This window comes from Sturnus vulgaris, chromosome 27 (assembly GCF_052056855.1).
Source record: "Sturnus vulgaris isolate bStuVul1 chromosome 27, bStuVul1.hap1, whole genome shotgun sequence".
NCBI lineage: Eukaryota > Metazoa > Chordata > Aves > Passeriformes > Sturnidae > Sturnus > Sturnus vulgaris.
In genome coordinates, this window is record NC_142269.1 from 3,258,392 (window position 1) to 3,274,633 (window position 16,242).

General features: G+C 58.1%; 1 protein-coding gene across 1 annotated transcript; it reads right to left on the reverse strand.

Annotated features, from left to right (window-relative positions):
* Positions 1-2,160: 2,160 nt before the first annotated feature.
* NXPH3 (neurexophilin 3) lies at positions 2,161-4,881 on the reverse strand. The gene is made up of 2 exons (XM_014889392.2): positions 4,657-4,881; positions 2,161-3,820 (listed from the first exon to the last, which is right to left on the reverse strand). The coding sequence occupies exons 1-2, from the start codon at positions 4,723-4,725 to the stop codon at positions 3,149-3,151; spliced, it is 741 nt and encodes a 246-aa protein (XP_014744878.1). The 5' UTR covers positions 4,726-4,881; the 3' UTR covers positions 2,161-3,148.
* Between the last annotated feature and the right edge of the window lie 11,361 nt (positions 4,882-16,242).

Sequence of the window (16,242 nt, forward strand, 5' to 3'; positions counted from 1 at the left end):
TCTCCCGTTTTCCTGCCTGAGGATGCCGGGATTGCTCCGTGCCGGGCTCCAGCATTCCCAGGATCTGCATTCCCTGATCCCAGGGGATCCCGCAGCCAAGGGAGGAGCCCCTGGCGCTGGAGAAGGCACCAGAGCCATGGAAAACCCGGCAGGGGCCACCCATCACCCCTGTGCCTTTGGGATTGCATCCCAGTCCTTTGGGAATGCGGGAATCCTTTGGGAATCCATGTGGGAGCAGCTGGGAGCTCCTTTTCCTTTTTCCTTTTCCCTTTTTCCTTTCCCTTCCTCCCAAAATCCACACTGGAGAGGGTTTGGGATGGGATTCCCAAGGTTTTTTCCTCCTCCACGGCACAGGACAATCCATGGATGGGGCAAAGCTTTGCCCTGTGCCCAGGATGGGAGGGAAAACAATCCCAGAACCTGCTGGAAAACCGGGAATGTTGGATCTGGGAGCAGCAGGGAAGGGCCGGGTTTGGGATCGGGAAAACCGGGATCGTTCCTGGATCAAACCTGGGCTGGCCTGTGGAGAAACGGCAGCGGGAATTCCGGGGACAATCGGGAATTCCAGGGATAATCAATCACCAATTCCAGGGATAATCAATCACCAATTCCGGGGACAATCGGGAATTCCAGGGATAATCAATCGGGAATTCCAGGGATAATCAATCACCAATTCCAGGGACAATTGGGAATTCCAGGGATAATCAATCACCAATTCCAGGGACAATCGGGAATTCCAGGGGTAATCACCAATTCCAGGGATAATCGGGAATTCCAGGGATAATCAATCACCAATTCCAGGGATAATCGGGAATTCCAGGGATAATCGCTCTCGCTTCGCCTCCCTCGCCGCTCCAAGGGATGGGTTCGGGATGCGGAATTTGGGATGCGGGGTTTGGGGTTCGGGATGCGGGGTTTGGGTTTCGGGGTTTGGAATTTGGGGTTTGGGATGCGGGGTTTGGATTTTTCCTCGCGTTTTTTTTTTTTTTTTTCCTGGGGCTTTGTTGGTCCTGCGGTTCCCGGAGCAGGAATTCTCCTCTCCCGGCTGGAATCGTGGCCCGTCCTGGTCTCCTTAGAAACCGCGGCTCCGCTTCCCTCCGGCAGCCGCGCATCCTTCGGAGCCTCCTCCCGCTCCCGGGAGCGATTCTTTGGAATTGCTCCGAATTTCTCCAACTTCCGGGCGGTTTTAGGCATTTTTTTCCTTTTTTGTTTTTTTTTTTGTTTTTTTTTTTTGTGTCGCCTCAATGGGATTTTAAAGATTTTTTTTGTGTCTCCTTCCTCCAGCAAACCTGAATCCTTAGGGAATATTTTGAATTCCCCACATTTCCCCCTCCCTCTCTCCCTCCCCTCCCCAATCCAAACGTCGCTCCCGGTATTTCCTGGAAACGCGAAAATTTCCCGGAGCTTTCTCAAACTTTCGGGGCTCCGTGAGGAAAAGTCTCCTCATGGATTGTGGAGGTTCCGTGGATTTTGGGAAGCAGCTCCTGGCTGGATGTGGGAGCTCATCCTGAAACTCGGCCAGCAGAGCTCTGGAGAAGGAATTTATTTGGGGAATAAATGAATTTTGGGAAGTACAAACCCTGCTCTGAGGGCAGGACCTGTCCTGTGAGGGTGGGGAGGAATTTTTGGTGCTCTGGATTCGGGGATTTTGGGGGGAAAAGGGAAGGGAATTGGATTTTATCTTTTTTTTTTTTTTTAATCTTTTCTGGAGGAGGGAATGTGCCAATGGAAGTGGGAGATGGAAATTTGGATGTCTGGGAAGGGGAGGAGGTTGGGAATGCCCCAAAAATAGGAGGCAGAAATTTGGATATCCGGGAAAGGGAGGAGGTTGGGAATACCCGGCAGCTGGGAATGCCCAAATAGGTGAGAGACTGAAATCTGGATGTCTGGGGAAAGGGAGGAAATTGGGAATATCACAGAAACGGGAACCTGGGTTTGGATTCCTGGGCAAAAGGAGGAAATTGGGAATATCACAGAAACGGGAACCTGGGTTTGGATTCCTGGGCAAAAGGAGGAAATTTGGAATACCCAAGCTGGGAAGGGATCTGGGCGTGCAGGTCCTGGCAGCCCAAAGCTGGAGGCCATTCCCAGGTCCTGGATCGTGGCCATCCCTCATTCCCAACCCCTGCCGACACTCCCAGGAAAAACTCCGGCCCTGCCTCGGTGCCACCGTGAATGTTTTATTCCCGTCCCAGGGCGGCGCGGGGGAATTTCTGTTCCTTCCCTGGGAATGGAATCCCCGGCTCTGAGCTCCCGTCCCCACCCTCTGCCCGGGAACGGCGGGGAAGGGATCGGGGAAGGGATCCGGGACAGGGATCCGGGACAGGGATCGGGGAAAGGATCCAGGGCAGGGATATGGGTATGGATTTGGGCCGGGATCGGGGCAAGGATTTGGGTACGGATCTGGGTATCGATCCAGACAGGGATTTGGGCAGGGATTGCGGGAGGGATTTCGGTATTTGCGCCAATTTGGATCCAGATTTGGGCAGGGATCCGGGCAGGGATCAGAACAGGGATGGGAATGGAGCGGGCTGTGAATCAGTGCCCAGGGCAGTCCCGTGGATCCCTCTCTGTTCCCGCACACCGAGCCCGCTCCTCCCGGGAATGCGGCTCCGGGCCCCCGAACCCCCTCGGCACCGGCCCGGCGTGGGGAGAGCCCCGCTGCCCATCCCGGGAGCCTCCGGGATGGCAAAACTCATCCCCACGAGGGGGGACTCCTCCCCAGCTCCTGCAGAGCGGGATCTGGGGGACACGGGGGGGTGCCCAGGTGGCACCTCCAGGTGGCTTTTTCCCCTTTTCCCGAGCTTTTCCCGCTCTCCAGGTGTCGCGACCCTTCCTCCGGATCTCTCTTTACCCGGAGCCACCAACCCCACTCCGGGCCGATCCATTATTGCCCCGAGGAACGCGAGTCCCGCCCCTGGCTCCGGGTCCTATTCCCACACCCCAAACCCATCCCAGTGTCTCCAGACCCCGGCCCGGCTCTGCCCCTCTTTTTCCCACGGGGGAAAACGGGAAATCCTCCTTTTCCTTCCACACCTTCCAGGGAGCATCCCCCGCTCCGAAGCCGCTCCCATCCCTCCCCCCCGCCCCCGGGACCCCAGGAATTGCGGCTCCGGGCCGGGAATTGCGGGAATTGCGCCTCGGGGGCTCATCCCGAGGGGAAGTAGGGCCGGCGGCTGTGGGTGTGGAAGTCAGGACACACCTTCTGCACCAGGCGATAGTCGCTGCTGTAGAAGGTGATGTACACACACACGGCTCGGAAGGGCTGCGAGCACAGCCAGGCCGCCCGGCTCTGCGTGTGCTCCTGCGAGCACGTCTTGGCCGGGTCGAAGGTGCACAGCGAGGTTTTCCTGGCCCGGGCCACCTGCTCCGACTCCACGCGGCAATTGAACACCTTGGACTCCTTGGCCTCGATGAAGATTTGCTGCTCCAGGTCGAACTGCACGGCCTTGGTGGGGGGCACGAGGCTCACGGAGATGTTGCCGTGGCCCGTGGAGTTGTGCTGGAAGAAAACGCTGACGGTGCCGTTGCCGTGATCCACGACCTTGCCCGTGATCAGCAGGTTCAGCTTCACCGTCTTGATGTTGGAGTAGAAATCGCCCCAGCCGAAAAGCTTCTGCAGCCTGCCCGAGGCTGGGCCCAGGTCCCGCCCGGTTCGGTTCTGCGGGACCCCCCAGAGCTGCCGGGAGCCGCTGCCCGGTCCCGGGAGGGTTCGGTCCTGCGGGCCCGGCCCCGGGAGGGTTCGGTCCTGCGGGCTCGGCTTTGGGGACAGCAGCTCCCGCAGCTTCGGCTCTCCGGGATCCGCTGGAGCGCAGAACGCCTGGGCAGGGGGATGGAGGCGCTGAGGGCTGGGGGTGTCACCGACCCCTGCCCAGCCCCTTCCCCGGGGTCAGCCCCTGCCCAGCCCCTTCCCCAGCCCCATTTCTCCTCCCTTCTCTGTTTTGTTTCCCCTCTCCAGCGGCTTTCCCAGCTCTGCTCCCTCCGGGATGCTGCGGGGATGGGGGCGCGGAGCCGGGATGGCTCCGGTTCGTTCTTTGCGGGCTCAGGGCGCAGCTCCGGAACCCGGGGCAGGGGTCGGTGCCCACCCTGTGCCCTCAGCCCCATCCCCTCCCCCGGCACGGCCCCTCCAACCCCGCCAGGGCCTGGGGACACCGGGACAGGGGGACAAGGGACAGGACAAGGGACAGCAGAGCGGAGCTGGCACCCGGGGAGCTGCCCCGAGCTGCTCCTCTGCCAACTCCGCTCCCGGAACCCCCAAATCGGCGCATCCAGGGGGGCTGGGGGCACCCAGGGCTGCTGCAGCTCCATCCCCCCGAGCGGGGCCACCCAAAAAAAAACCCCGGGGGTGCCCAGGGCTGACCTGGCCGAGGAGGAAGCGGCGAGCGGAGCCCGGAGCCGGCCTGGCCCCGGCTCTGCCCAGCCCTCCCCGGGCTCCTGCACGGATTTTTGGGGTGATCCGGAGCCTTCTCCTCGCCAGCCCTGCCCGCTCCCCGCGCCCAAATCACAGAAGTTTTGAGACGCGTTTTTTTCCCCTGGGGTGGGCAGGGATGCGGGGATGGATTTTGGGGATCGCTGCCCGCACGCCCCATCCCCCGGTGCGCGACCCCCGGTGCCCGCAGCCCCCCGGACCCCCTGCCCTGCCCTCCCGGCGCTCACCAGTAGCGCGATGCCGCCCTGGAGGAGGAGGAGGAGGAAGAGGAGGACGCAGCTCCGAGGAAGATGCATTTTCCAGCCGGCGCCGCCGCCTTCTCCGCGGCTCCGGTTTGGGGAGGGTTTCGCTGGGATTTTCCTCCTTTTTCCGTCTTTCCCTCCCTTCTCCTCCAGCGTCAGCGAGGGGAAGGGGGGGTCCCCCTGCCCAGCGGCTCCCTACGGCCCCCCCGGCCCATGGTGGCCCCGGCAGCTCCCGCCCCGCGGGGCCGCCCCGGGCGAGGCGCGGAGGCTTCACCTGCGGCCGCTGCTGTCCCCGTGTCCCCTTCGCTGTCCCCTCCCCTGTCCCCCTGCCCGCCCGGCCCCCCCGCCGCTCCCCCGCCCGCCGCTCGCTGGAGTCTCAGAGAAACTCCGCTCCATCCCTGTTCCATCCCTGCTCTCTCCATCCCTGCTCCATCCCCGATCCATCCCTGCTCCATCCCCGTTCCATCCCTGTTCTCTCCATCCCCGCTCTGTCCATCCCTGCTCCATCCCTGTTCCATCCCCTCTCTCTCCGGCCCCGCTCCCGCCTCCCCCGCCGGGTGCCGGGGCCGAGCGGCACCTCCGGAGTAACCCCTTGGTGCCCGCGGCCCAGCAGAGCCCCCCGAGGGGGTCCCCGGGGGCTGGGGGGGGTCCTGGGGGGATCTGGAGCTCCCTCGGGAGGAGCGGCCCAGGCTGGGGGGGAGAACTGGGAGAACGGGAGGGAACTGGGATAGGGGGATAGAGGGGAACCCGCGGGGGTCCCCGGCTCGGTCCTTGCTGCTGGTACCGCCCTCTGGCCCGGGACCGGTTCTGGCCCGGGATCGGTTCTGTCCAGGATCGGTTCTGGCCCGGTCGGGATCGGTTCTGCCCCATCCCCTCCCCGCAGGGAAAAGGAAAATCCTTTGCTCATCCCGGTTTCCAGTTTATCCATGAAGGAATGACAGAGATCCCTTAGGAAGGAACCCGAGGCTTCGGCTTTGGGATCTGTGATGGTTTTTTTCCCAGTTTTCCTTTTCCTTCCTTTCAGGAGAAGTTGGAATACCGGGAATTCACTTCCCATGGGCAGCACTGGGATCAAACCCGGGATTTTCCCAGCCTGAGGAGAAAATCCCTCTTCTTTACATCCCTCTGCGTTCCTCTCCACATCCTCCCCTCATCCCTCCATTCCCTGGGAAGCAGCGACGCTAAAAACGGAGCGAATTCCTGGGAAATTCGGGGAAATCCCAGCTGAGCGATGCAGGATGCGCTGGACGGGAATTTTTGGGAAGGGGAGGAAGGCTGGGTGCCCGCAGCGCTGCTCCTGGAATTCTTGGAAAGCCGAATCCAGCTGGAAATCCGACCTTGGACAGGAATTCCCTGCGGGCTGGATCGGGTTTTATTCCCGAGCAGATTCCTGGTGTCCCCAGGTGGGATTGGGGACACGGCAGGACAGGGGGATGTGGGGATGGATTCCTTCGGGAAAGGTGGGATCTGATCACCTCGGGATCTTTCCCAACTTTTCTGGTCCTGTGGTTCTCAGGCTCCTCCTTAATCCCAAAGGAGATCCCGCTTCCTGCGCCAGTGGGAACTAAAAGAAAAAAAAGTGATGGATCCCACAAAAGCCCTCCCTGGCATCCAGGGATTGGGGTCGGGGTTGGGATCGGGATCGGGGTTGGGATCGGGATCGGCCTCTCCGTTGGATGGGATCAGTCAATGTCGAGGGATGAGCTTTGGGTTGGCTCAGCCACAGATTTTTGGGATTTTTTTTTGGGAACCTCTTTTCCCCCAGATTCCAGGGATTCGGCTCCCCGGCAGGAACGTTCCTGCCCGGTTTTCCTGGAATGCTGGAGGGATTTGGGGTCGGAAGGGACCTTAAAGCTGATCCCACTCCCATTCAGCCGCGGGCAGGGACAATTCCAAATATCCCAGGCTGGATTTGGGGCTCGGAGACCCCCGGGGCTGATCCCGCCCCCCCCCCTCGGGATCCAGAGCAGCACCCGAGGGGATTTTTGGGCGCCCAAAAAATTGTGGAATTTTGACGCGGAGCCGAACCTAGAGGAGCCCTGGCGCCGCTTCCAGGCCCTTTCCCGGCGCTTCTTTCCCGGTTTTCTGTTGCCCTCTAGCGGGACCCGGCGCTGGGAAGAGGGGCCGGGACTGGGGGGGGCTCGGCTGGGGGGGCTCAGCCCTGCGGGGAAAGGACGGGAATGGGGCCGGGAGAGGTTCGGGAGACCCCAAAACCGCTCCCAATTCCCGGCTCTGCTTTTTGGGAAGCGTTTTCCTCACGAGGGGTGACGGAATCGGGGATGGGAGGAGGTGGCAGAGACAGAACGGGCCGGGAATTTTGGGGAATTTTTGGGAATTTTGGGGTCAGGGGAGGTTTGGGGGCCGTAAGGTTGGGGGGGGGGAGCCGCGGTTATTCCTGGCGGGACCCTCCGGGAATTTCCCCCATCCCTGGGAATGTCCTGGGAGCAGCCCGGGGCAGCGGGAGGTGTCCGGGATGGGATTTGAGTCCCTTCCACCCCAAACCATCCTGGAATTCCGGGATTTTCCTCTGGGAACATCCCACGGACCCCGAGCCAGCTCAGCCGCTCGGGGGACACATCCCAGCGCATTCCAGGGGATCCCAGGGGAATTTTTTTTTTTTTTTTGGGATGTGGGGGGTGGCTCGGTCCCCTCGTGCCCTGCGCATCCCGATGTCCCCAGAGCCGGAACAGCCGCAGGGCTCCAGGCTCCAAAATCCCAAAAATCCCCAAATTCCCAAATCCCAGCAGCCCCGGGAGAGGCGGCACCGCCCGGGGGGAGATCCCGGGATTCAAAGGATTTGAAATAATTTAAAGGAAGCGCGGCAGGAACGGGAATCTCATCCCTCAATCCCCGCCAGCCGGGGGCGGGGAGGTCATTAATTAATCCCGGCCTTGATTAAGAGCGATGGGAGCTCCCAGCCGGGCAGGATCCCGGATTTTTTTCTGTGGATTCCTGGGGATGTTGAGGCTGAGGAGCCCCAAGTGGGGACGGGCGGCTCCGATTTCCCTTCCCGCCTTGATTTAGGGAACAGAATTCCCTAAAAACACGCGGAGCCTCTTCTGGGGGCGAGGAGAAACCCCAGAAAAGCGGAGTTTTTGTGTTTGTGCAGGGATGAGCCTCGGATCCCGAGTTCGGAGAGCAAAATTCGGCTTTTTTTTCCCCAAATAAAACTTTAATTTACCCAAAACTCCCGCCCTGGAGCAGCAGAGCCGGTGCCGGGGCTGATCCAAGCCCGGAGCCTCGAAACCAAAACCCTCGGGGGGAACAAAATCCCATTTTCCTGCAGGGAGGGATCCCTGGAGGAGGGGAGGTTCCCTGGGGATCCAGAGCCCATCCCGGCCCGATCCGAGCGCAGAAATCCGGGATAAAAAAGGGGGGAAAAGGGATTCTCTGTCAATTTTCCTTTTTTATTTATTATTATTATTTTTTAAATTTCTCATCCCATTCCAAGCCGTCTCTCCCTGGTTCCCGAACAAACCCCGTGCCCGGATTTGCTTCGCTCCAGCTGCTGGATTTGGGGGATTGGGAAAAATCCCGGGGGGGATTTGTGGGGTGGAATTTGTGGGGTGGAATCCCTGCGGTTCCCCCGGGCCGCTCTCGTTGCGGTTTTTGAGGTTTTCGTGAATTAAAACAACAAATTGTCCATTTGAGTGAAAGCCACAGAGCAAATCCCAATCCCGGGGGATCCCGAGCCAAAATCCCAGCGAGCAGCGGGAGAAAAATCAATTTTTATTCGAGGAAATCGAGCGAACTCCGAAGCTTTTTCCCCTCCTGTCTTTCCCTCCTCCTTTTATTTTCCTTTTTTTTTTTTTTTAATTTTTTTTTGGCTCAAATATTCCCGTTCTCTTTTCTGAATGGTTGGGATGAGGAGATTGAACGGAGATTTAGGGAGAGAGGGATGGGGACAAACCCAGCCAGGTTTTGTCTGGGGGGGGGGGGGGGGGGGAAATTTAAAAAAAAAGCGGAATTCGGAGCTAAAATCTGTTATTTTGATACGGAGCTGATTAAAGCACAGCCCCTTTCCAGAGAATTTCTCCGGCCTAATTGGATTTGCTTTCCCTGTTCCCGTGCGCTCCTTGCTTGGTTATTTATGGAAAACATCTGTCCGAGGCCTGGCAGCTCCCCGAGATGGGAATTCAGAGGAAAATTTGGGGATTTTCTCCGGGAAAAACATCAAAAATATTGGGGACCTTCTGTGGGGGCTGCCAGGAGCCCCCGGCAGGGCGGGGAAAAGCCCAAATTCCGTGGGAAAAATGAAATTTTCCTGCCTGGAAAATGAATTTTCCTCCCCCTCAGCTGTGCCGGGATAAATCCAGGGATGGTTTTTCCAGGTGAAAAATGGGATCGGTGTCCCAGCGCTGACTCAGCAGTGATTAACCCCGGTAATTAACCCAATTAGTGCCGGGATGGGACACTGGATTTTAGTGGAAATTTCACTGGATTTTCCCCATTTCAGTGGGAATTTAAATTTATTTCTCCCTCATTTCAGTGGGAATTTCACTGGATTTCAGTGGGAATTTCAATGGATTTCTCCCCCATTTCAGTAAGAATTTAAATTTATTTCAACCTCATTTCAGTGGGAATTTCAATGGATTTCAGTGGGAATTTCAATGGATTTCTCCCCATTTCAGTGGGAATTTCATTGGATTTTAGCGGGAATTTCCCTGGATTTTCCCCCTGGGTGCAGCAGGGATAATTTCCCCGTCCTTTTTCTCATCCCTCATCCCTTTCCCTCTGTCCCCAGGTCTCAAGTTCCCTTTTCCAGCCCTCCCCGGCCCCGTGCCGTTGATTCCCGGGGCTGTGTCCATGTGGTTCTGCTTAGGCCGAGCTGGGAACGGCGGCTCCGAAATCCTGGAAATGCGCGAGGGGAGAAACCCGAGCCCGGGAGCAGCTGATGCCAGAGCCGGCCGGGAGAGAAAAGGAGGGAAAAAAAACATCCCAAACCTCCCAGGGAAAGGGGGAATTTCTGCAGGAAAAAAAAATCCCCAAATCCCTTGGATGGATCCCAGGCTGGGGTTGGGATGGGATCCCAAATCCAGGGAGGGAATGGGGGGCTGGAACCCCAAAAAAATGAGCTGAAACCCCAAAATCTGGGATTGCACCCCAAATTCCAGGCTGGGAGCGCAGGAGCGGCTCCAGAGGGATTTGGGATCCTCGCAGCCCCCCCCGGCTGCTCCTTCAGGGATCTCGGAATTCCCGAGGCCGGGACGGAGCCGGAGCCGCTCCCGGGCGGCGCCGGGGCCGGGGTGGGGACAAAGGGACCTTTCAGGGCCGGGATGTGACTCAGGCCGCGCTGTCCCCACAATCGGGGCTTTCTTTTATCCCTTCTCCTCCCTCCTGCTCCGCCCGCAGCTTCCCGAGCAGAGAATTCCCCATGATTCCAGCAGAGCTGCGCGCCGGGATCCCAAAATGTCCCCAAAAGTGTCCCCAAAAGTGTCCCCAAAAGTGTCCCCGGGTGGGGCTGGGCCGGGAGGGACCCGGGGCTCATCCCGAGGATATTCCCAGTTGGATCTGGGGTATTCCCAGTTGGATCTGGGACATTCCCAGTTGGATCCGGGACATTCCCAGTTGGATCCGGGGTATTCCCGGTTGGATCTGGGATATTCCCGGTTGGATCCGGGATATTCCCAACCCACTCCAGCCCCGGGAAGCTCCAAGGGTCTCCCCTGGTGGGCTCCGAGCCAGGAGCCAGAGCTGAGGGGGTTTGGGGTCTCCAGGTGGGATTTGGGATCCCTGGATTTGGGTCTCCAGAGGATTTGGGATTCCTGGATTCAGGTTTCCAGGGATTACAGCCAGGGGTGACCGAACACCCCGATTTCATTCCCTTTGGGATCCGGGACCGGAGCCTGCGGGAGGAAAAACAAACGGGGCCGGGAATGGGGCGGGATCCGGGAAAGCAGCAGGGACGGCCAGGGAATAATCAGGGAATAATCAGGGAGATTTATTTACAGGATTCCAGCCCGGGGTCCATTCCCGCAGGGCCGGGGCAGCAGAAAAATCCCAAACCAATCCCAGAAAAACAAACGGGGAGGATCCCCCGGGAGCCGATCCCGGCCCCGGCCTTGGCCGCGGGGAGGGGCGGGGCTCCGGTAATTAATGCCGGGAGGTCTCCGTTAATTAAGGCTGGGATGACATTTGGGAGGCCTGGCTTGGCCTGGGATATTTCTGGGATGTTTTGGGACGCTTCTGGAATGTTTTTGAGTGTTTTGGGATGTTTCTGGGATGTTTTAGGATGTTTTTGGTGGGCTCTGGGTTGTTTCTGGGATATTCTGGAGTGGTTTTGGGGTGTTTTAGGAAATTTTTGAGATGTTCTGGGGTGGTTTTGGGCTGCTTTAGGATGTTTTTGGGATGTTTTGGGGGTATTTAAAGATAATTTTGGGCTGTTTTAGGATATTTTTGGGATGTTTTCCTCCCACATCCGGGGGTGGCTCCGTGACCTTGTCCCGATCCCTGGGGGTCCCCAGGGGCTTCCAGAGGCTCCGGGGGTTGGGAATTCTCTCCTGGAACCCAAAGGGACTCCGGGGCTGCGGCTCTGGGTGGTCCCAGCCCCAAATCCCAGCCCCTCCCCCTCTCCCCAATTATCCGATTTATCCGAATTATCCAAATTATCCAAATTATCCATGGATTCGGCATCCCTGGAGCCGCTGCTCCCGGACTTTATTCCCTTTGGAATTCGCGGTGCCCTCGGAGCCAGGATTGGGATTTTTCTTGGGATTCACTCTGGGTTTTCAGTGGGAGTTGGGACGGAACTGGGACAGGGACAGAGCTGAGCTCTTTCCCAGATTCCAGGCCCGGCTGGAATTTCCGTGTCCTGGCTCAGGGATCAGCTCCTGCTGCTCCTTCCAGGACCTCCAGCGTCGGGCCCGGGCTGTTCCCAGCTGCCTTTCCCATCCCCGCCGCCCCCGGGCTGGGAATTCTGCCCGAGGGAAGGAGGATGGAGGGAGCAGAAAGGCTCTGGAATCTTCTCCAGGACACCACGGGATCGTGGGATGGTTTGGGATGGAAGAATTCCAAATCCCACCCAAAAATCCGGGATCAATCGCAGGGATTCACTCCCCGGGAAGTGGCTCCAGGCAGGATTAATTAATTGGCAGGAATTAGGGATTCATTAAGAGGCCGCTCCAGGTCCTGCTGAGGGCAGCAGAATTCCATCCATCGATCCCGGGGGATTTATTCCCCAGGCATTTACAGGAAACGGCTCCAATCAATCAATGCTGAGCCCATGATCGCCCCGGGAGGGGGAAAGGGAGAAATTCCCTCCCTCGGGCAGCAGAATTCCAGGGAAATCGGGACAGGCTCCACTCCAGCCGACATTCCCGGGAATCTGAGCCGGGCTTGGCCCCGAGGGATCCCCAGGGAATGGGGAAAGGGGCACATCCCAAATCCCACGGGATCCCCAGCCCCGTTTATCCCAAATTCCCCTCCCCGCTCCCAGTTTTCTCTCTGCTCTCCTCAGGAATCCAAGGGAGGGTTGGAAGCGGCTCCAGCCTTTCCCCCTCTCCGGATTTTTTAATTTTATTTTATTTTTTTTTTTTTTGGCAAACAGGATGCCGGGTTTCCATTTCAGATCTCCGTTCTTAGGGAGTTTTAATTCCTTTGTCTCTTCCTTTCCCTGGGAATCCGAGCCTCCGCAGCTGACAGAAACCAGGGAAGTGTCAGCTGCTGGAAACTCCAATTCTGGGAATATTCCCGAAAAACCTCCCGAGGGGGCAGCGGGGAGGGAAATCGGGATAAGGTTTCCCCTTGTGCCGGTGCCGGGCTTTGTTTGGGATGAGGTGATGATTTCCCGGGATGATCCCGGGCTGGGGGGGATTTATGGAGCGCTAAAACTCTGCAGTTTTCCCTCATCCTCAGCTGGGATCTTTTTTTTTCCTGCTGAAAAGCTCCGGGATTTTTCTTTCCTTCCGGCACAAATCCCGGCTGGGAAGGGAAAGCGCTCCCAGCTCCTTCCAGCCCCGTAATTCCCACAAAATCCTGTCCTGGTTCCCACACAAATCCAGCCAGGCTCCGGCCATCATCCACAGACCCCATTCGAGGGAATTGGGGGATCCCATTCGAGGGAATTGGGGGATCCCATTCGAGGGAATTGGGGGATCCCATTAGAGGGAATTCGGGGATCCCATTCCAGGAAATTCGGGGATCCCATTCCCGGGAATTCGGGGATCTGGCACCTTCCCTGCGCCATCCAAAGGACAACGGATCCCATTGGGATCCCAAATCCCTTCACGCCCCCTCCCAGATGGGGATTTGGGTTCTGGAGGTTTTCCCTCCATCCTGTTGGGATCCCAAATCCCTCCCCAGGTGGAGGTTGGGGCTCTTTGGGATCCCAAACCCCTCCGTGCCGGCTCGGGCAGGGTCCCCTCCCCCAGGGCCAGTCCCAGCCCAGTCGCTCCCAGTCCGGACTGGGAAGAGGGAAAAGGGAGCGGGAGGGGGCGGCGGGGTCGGGAACCCCGCGCTGGAGGGGATTAAAGGCTCAGCCCCGGCTCCAGAGGCGGAAATTGGAATTAAATCCATTTCCAGCGCTGGGGGCATTCCCGGCTTTCCCGAGGGTCCTGGAAGGGGATGAAGGAGGGTCCTGGTCCCTCGGGAGATTTTGGAGAATTTCCCCGGCTCCAGCTCGGCCTGGGGGGATAAAGCAGCGCCCGCTCTGCTCCAACTGCTTCCCATTATTTGGGAATTCGGCTCCATCTGGGAGCCAGATCTGCCCCGGGGGAGGGAGGGGGGATCGGGGGGAGCTGATCCCCATCCCGCCCGGGGCTGTGCTGGGATCGGGAACAAATCCAAACCCCCAAAATCCGGGATGAACGGCTGGGAAAAACCTGCGGGAAAAAGGGGAAAGTTTTTTTTTTTTTCGGGCAGTTCCTGGATGGACGGGGAGGGAATTCCGGGCAGATTTGGGATTTTCAGCTGCAGCCGGAGCCGCTGCGCCCCGGGATGCTCAACTTTCCCTTCCCGCTTTTCCTGTCCCAAATTTCCTTTCCCAAATTTCCTTTCCCAGCTCTGTCCCGCTCCAAGGGGAGTGAGAAGCGCCTCTCTGGAGTTTAATTTGGAATTTTTTCCCCATTTCCCCCCCCCCCCCAGTGATTGCTGTGTTTTCCCAGGGCCTGGCGCTGGGGAGGGGATTTTGGGGATTTTTGGGATTTTTCCCGGTGGATCCAGCCGGGATCTGTCCCTGTCGCTCCCCAGGCAGCAGATGTTGGGATTAAGCTGCTCTGGGCCTCTCCAGACTCCCATAAAAAGGGAAGGAGTTTTTCCAGGGATTTCCCCCAGCCCATCAGGCTCCTTTCCGGGTCTCATTCCTGATTTCTCCCCTTTTTTTTCCCCCTCTCTCCGTGCTCCTGTGGATCCGGCTGCTGTCCCCGATCCCACACAAGGAGTTTCCTGCTTTTCCTGCTCTGGGAATTCAGGGTGGGATTTGGGATCAGAGGATGCTCCTTGTCCCCAGCTCCGGGCTCCTTTCCCAGCCCCGCTCCCGAGGGGATCGGGAGGAATCCAATTAAAAAATTGATTGCAATGATTGGCCCCGGTTCGTGTGGGGGAACTGGGAGAGGGAATGGGAATGGGAAATGGGAAATGGATTGTGATAATGGGATATAGGGAATGGGAATGGGAAATAGAGTCGGAAAATGGGACTAGAGTGGGAATGGGAATGGGGACAGGAATGGGATAATGGGAATGGACAGGGAATGGGATAATGGGATATGGGGAATGGGAATGGTCAGGGAATGGGATAATGTGATATGGGGAATGGGGATGGACAGGGAATGGGATAATGGGATATGGGGAATGGGGATGGACAGGGAATGGGAACAAGAATGTGAATGGGATACAGGGAATGGAAATGGAAACAGTAACAGGATAAGGAATAAAAAAAAGTGGGAAATCCCATCAGGAAGGCATGGGGGGATTTTTCCCATCCTGGATTCCCAGGGTTTTGGGGTTTTTTTGGGGTGAGGGGGATGAAGCGAGCGGGGACAGCGACAACGATGCTTTATTGGCATCCCAAGGATACACACGGACAAATTCCACCCCCCCGTGCAGCCCCCCCGGCTCATGCTGCCCCCAAACCCCCCCAAATCCTTCTACTTCCTAAGAAATCGACCCTGGAATTACAGAGGGGGGAGTGGGGGAACACGCGGGGTTTGTACACGGGACGAGCTCTGACTTTGGCTTGGATTTCCCCCCTGGGTTTGGGAGGAATTTTTTTTTTTTTTTTTTGGTGGGTTTTTTGGGTGTTTTTTTTTTTTTTTTTTTTTTTGGAATTTTATTCCCATTTTTTTTCCCCCGCAGCCGGTGGGGAAATTGAGGCAGCCCCCGGCTCCTCTTTGGATGCTGAGTTTGTCCCAGTTCCCTCGGGCCTGAAAATCGGATTTTCAGGAATTCCAGGTGCTGAAATCCCTTTCCCACGGCGTGAGAACCTGAGAGCTGCGTTGTCCTGAGGAAAAGAATTCCCAGCGGGAGAGGCTCGGCCGGAAAGTTCGGTTTGGACCCGGGCACTTCATTCCAGGTACCCTCACTTTGTCCTGGAGCCGCTTTTCCAAAAAATTCCAGAGCAATGGGAACAGCCTGAAGATGGCCTGTGATGGAATCGGTCCCAAATTTATCCCAAATCCATCCTGAATTAATTCCAAATTCATCCCAAATCCATCCCGAATTCATCCCAAATCCATCCCAGTGTGGCTCGGGCTGGCAGGAGCTGGAAGTTTCCAACCCTCTGCGAGTGGGGATCGTAAATTTGGGACAATTTTCCTTGGATTGGAGCAACGTTGGAGAAGTTTGGGTCTCGGATTTGGGATTTTCCAGGCCCAAGAGTTCCCAGCCAGGGCTGGCCCTTCCCAAGGGATCTTTGTTCTTCCAGTCCAGGAATCATCCAAATCCCAGCCTGGAGTTTTCCATCATCCAGAGCACGGCAGGGAGGGAAATTTCCAGAAGATTTTGGAGGATCTGGGCGCTGGAATCCCGTGGATGCTGCTCCAGTCCCTGGGAGGCTCCGGGAACATCCAAACCCTGCTGCATCCAGAGCGGATTTTGGGGAGGGGGGAGCGTTTCTCTGCCTCCCCGCCGAGTCTTTAAGGCCAGAAATGAGTCGGGATCAAAGGATCGGGATGGGAATTCCCACCTGGAAGCGGGGAGGGGACAGGGCTGTCCCCAAGGGGGGGGGGGGGGGTCACACGTACAAACATCGAGCAGTGAAAGGGTCGAACACCACAATTCCTATTTACAAATCCCGGTCTGCCTTCGGGAGGGAATTTCGGGATGAATCCAGAGGGGTGGGAGGGGCCACACCTGGAGCGGGGGCTGTGCCCGCCTCACCTGGCAGGGACCCCGGGGTGCCCAGGGCAAGGGGGTGGTCACAGCCTTGGGGACATCGCCAGGAGCCCTGTGGCCACTCAGGGGACATCCCTGGGACCTTGGAGACAGCTCAGGGGACACTCCCCAGGCTGTGACAGCTCGGGGACATCACCAGGAGCCTGGTGGCCTCTCGAGTGACATTCCCCACCCCGGTGGCCCCTCAGGGGACGCTCCCCAGCTCACCCAGCTGGGTCCGAAACGCCCCAAAAATGCCCTGGC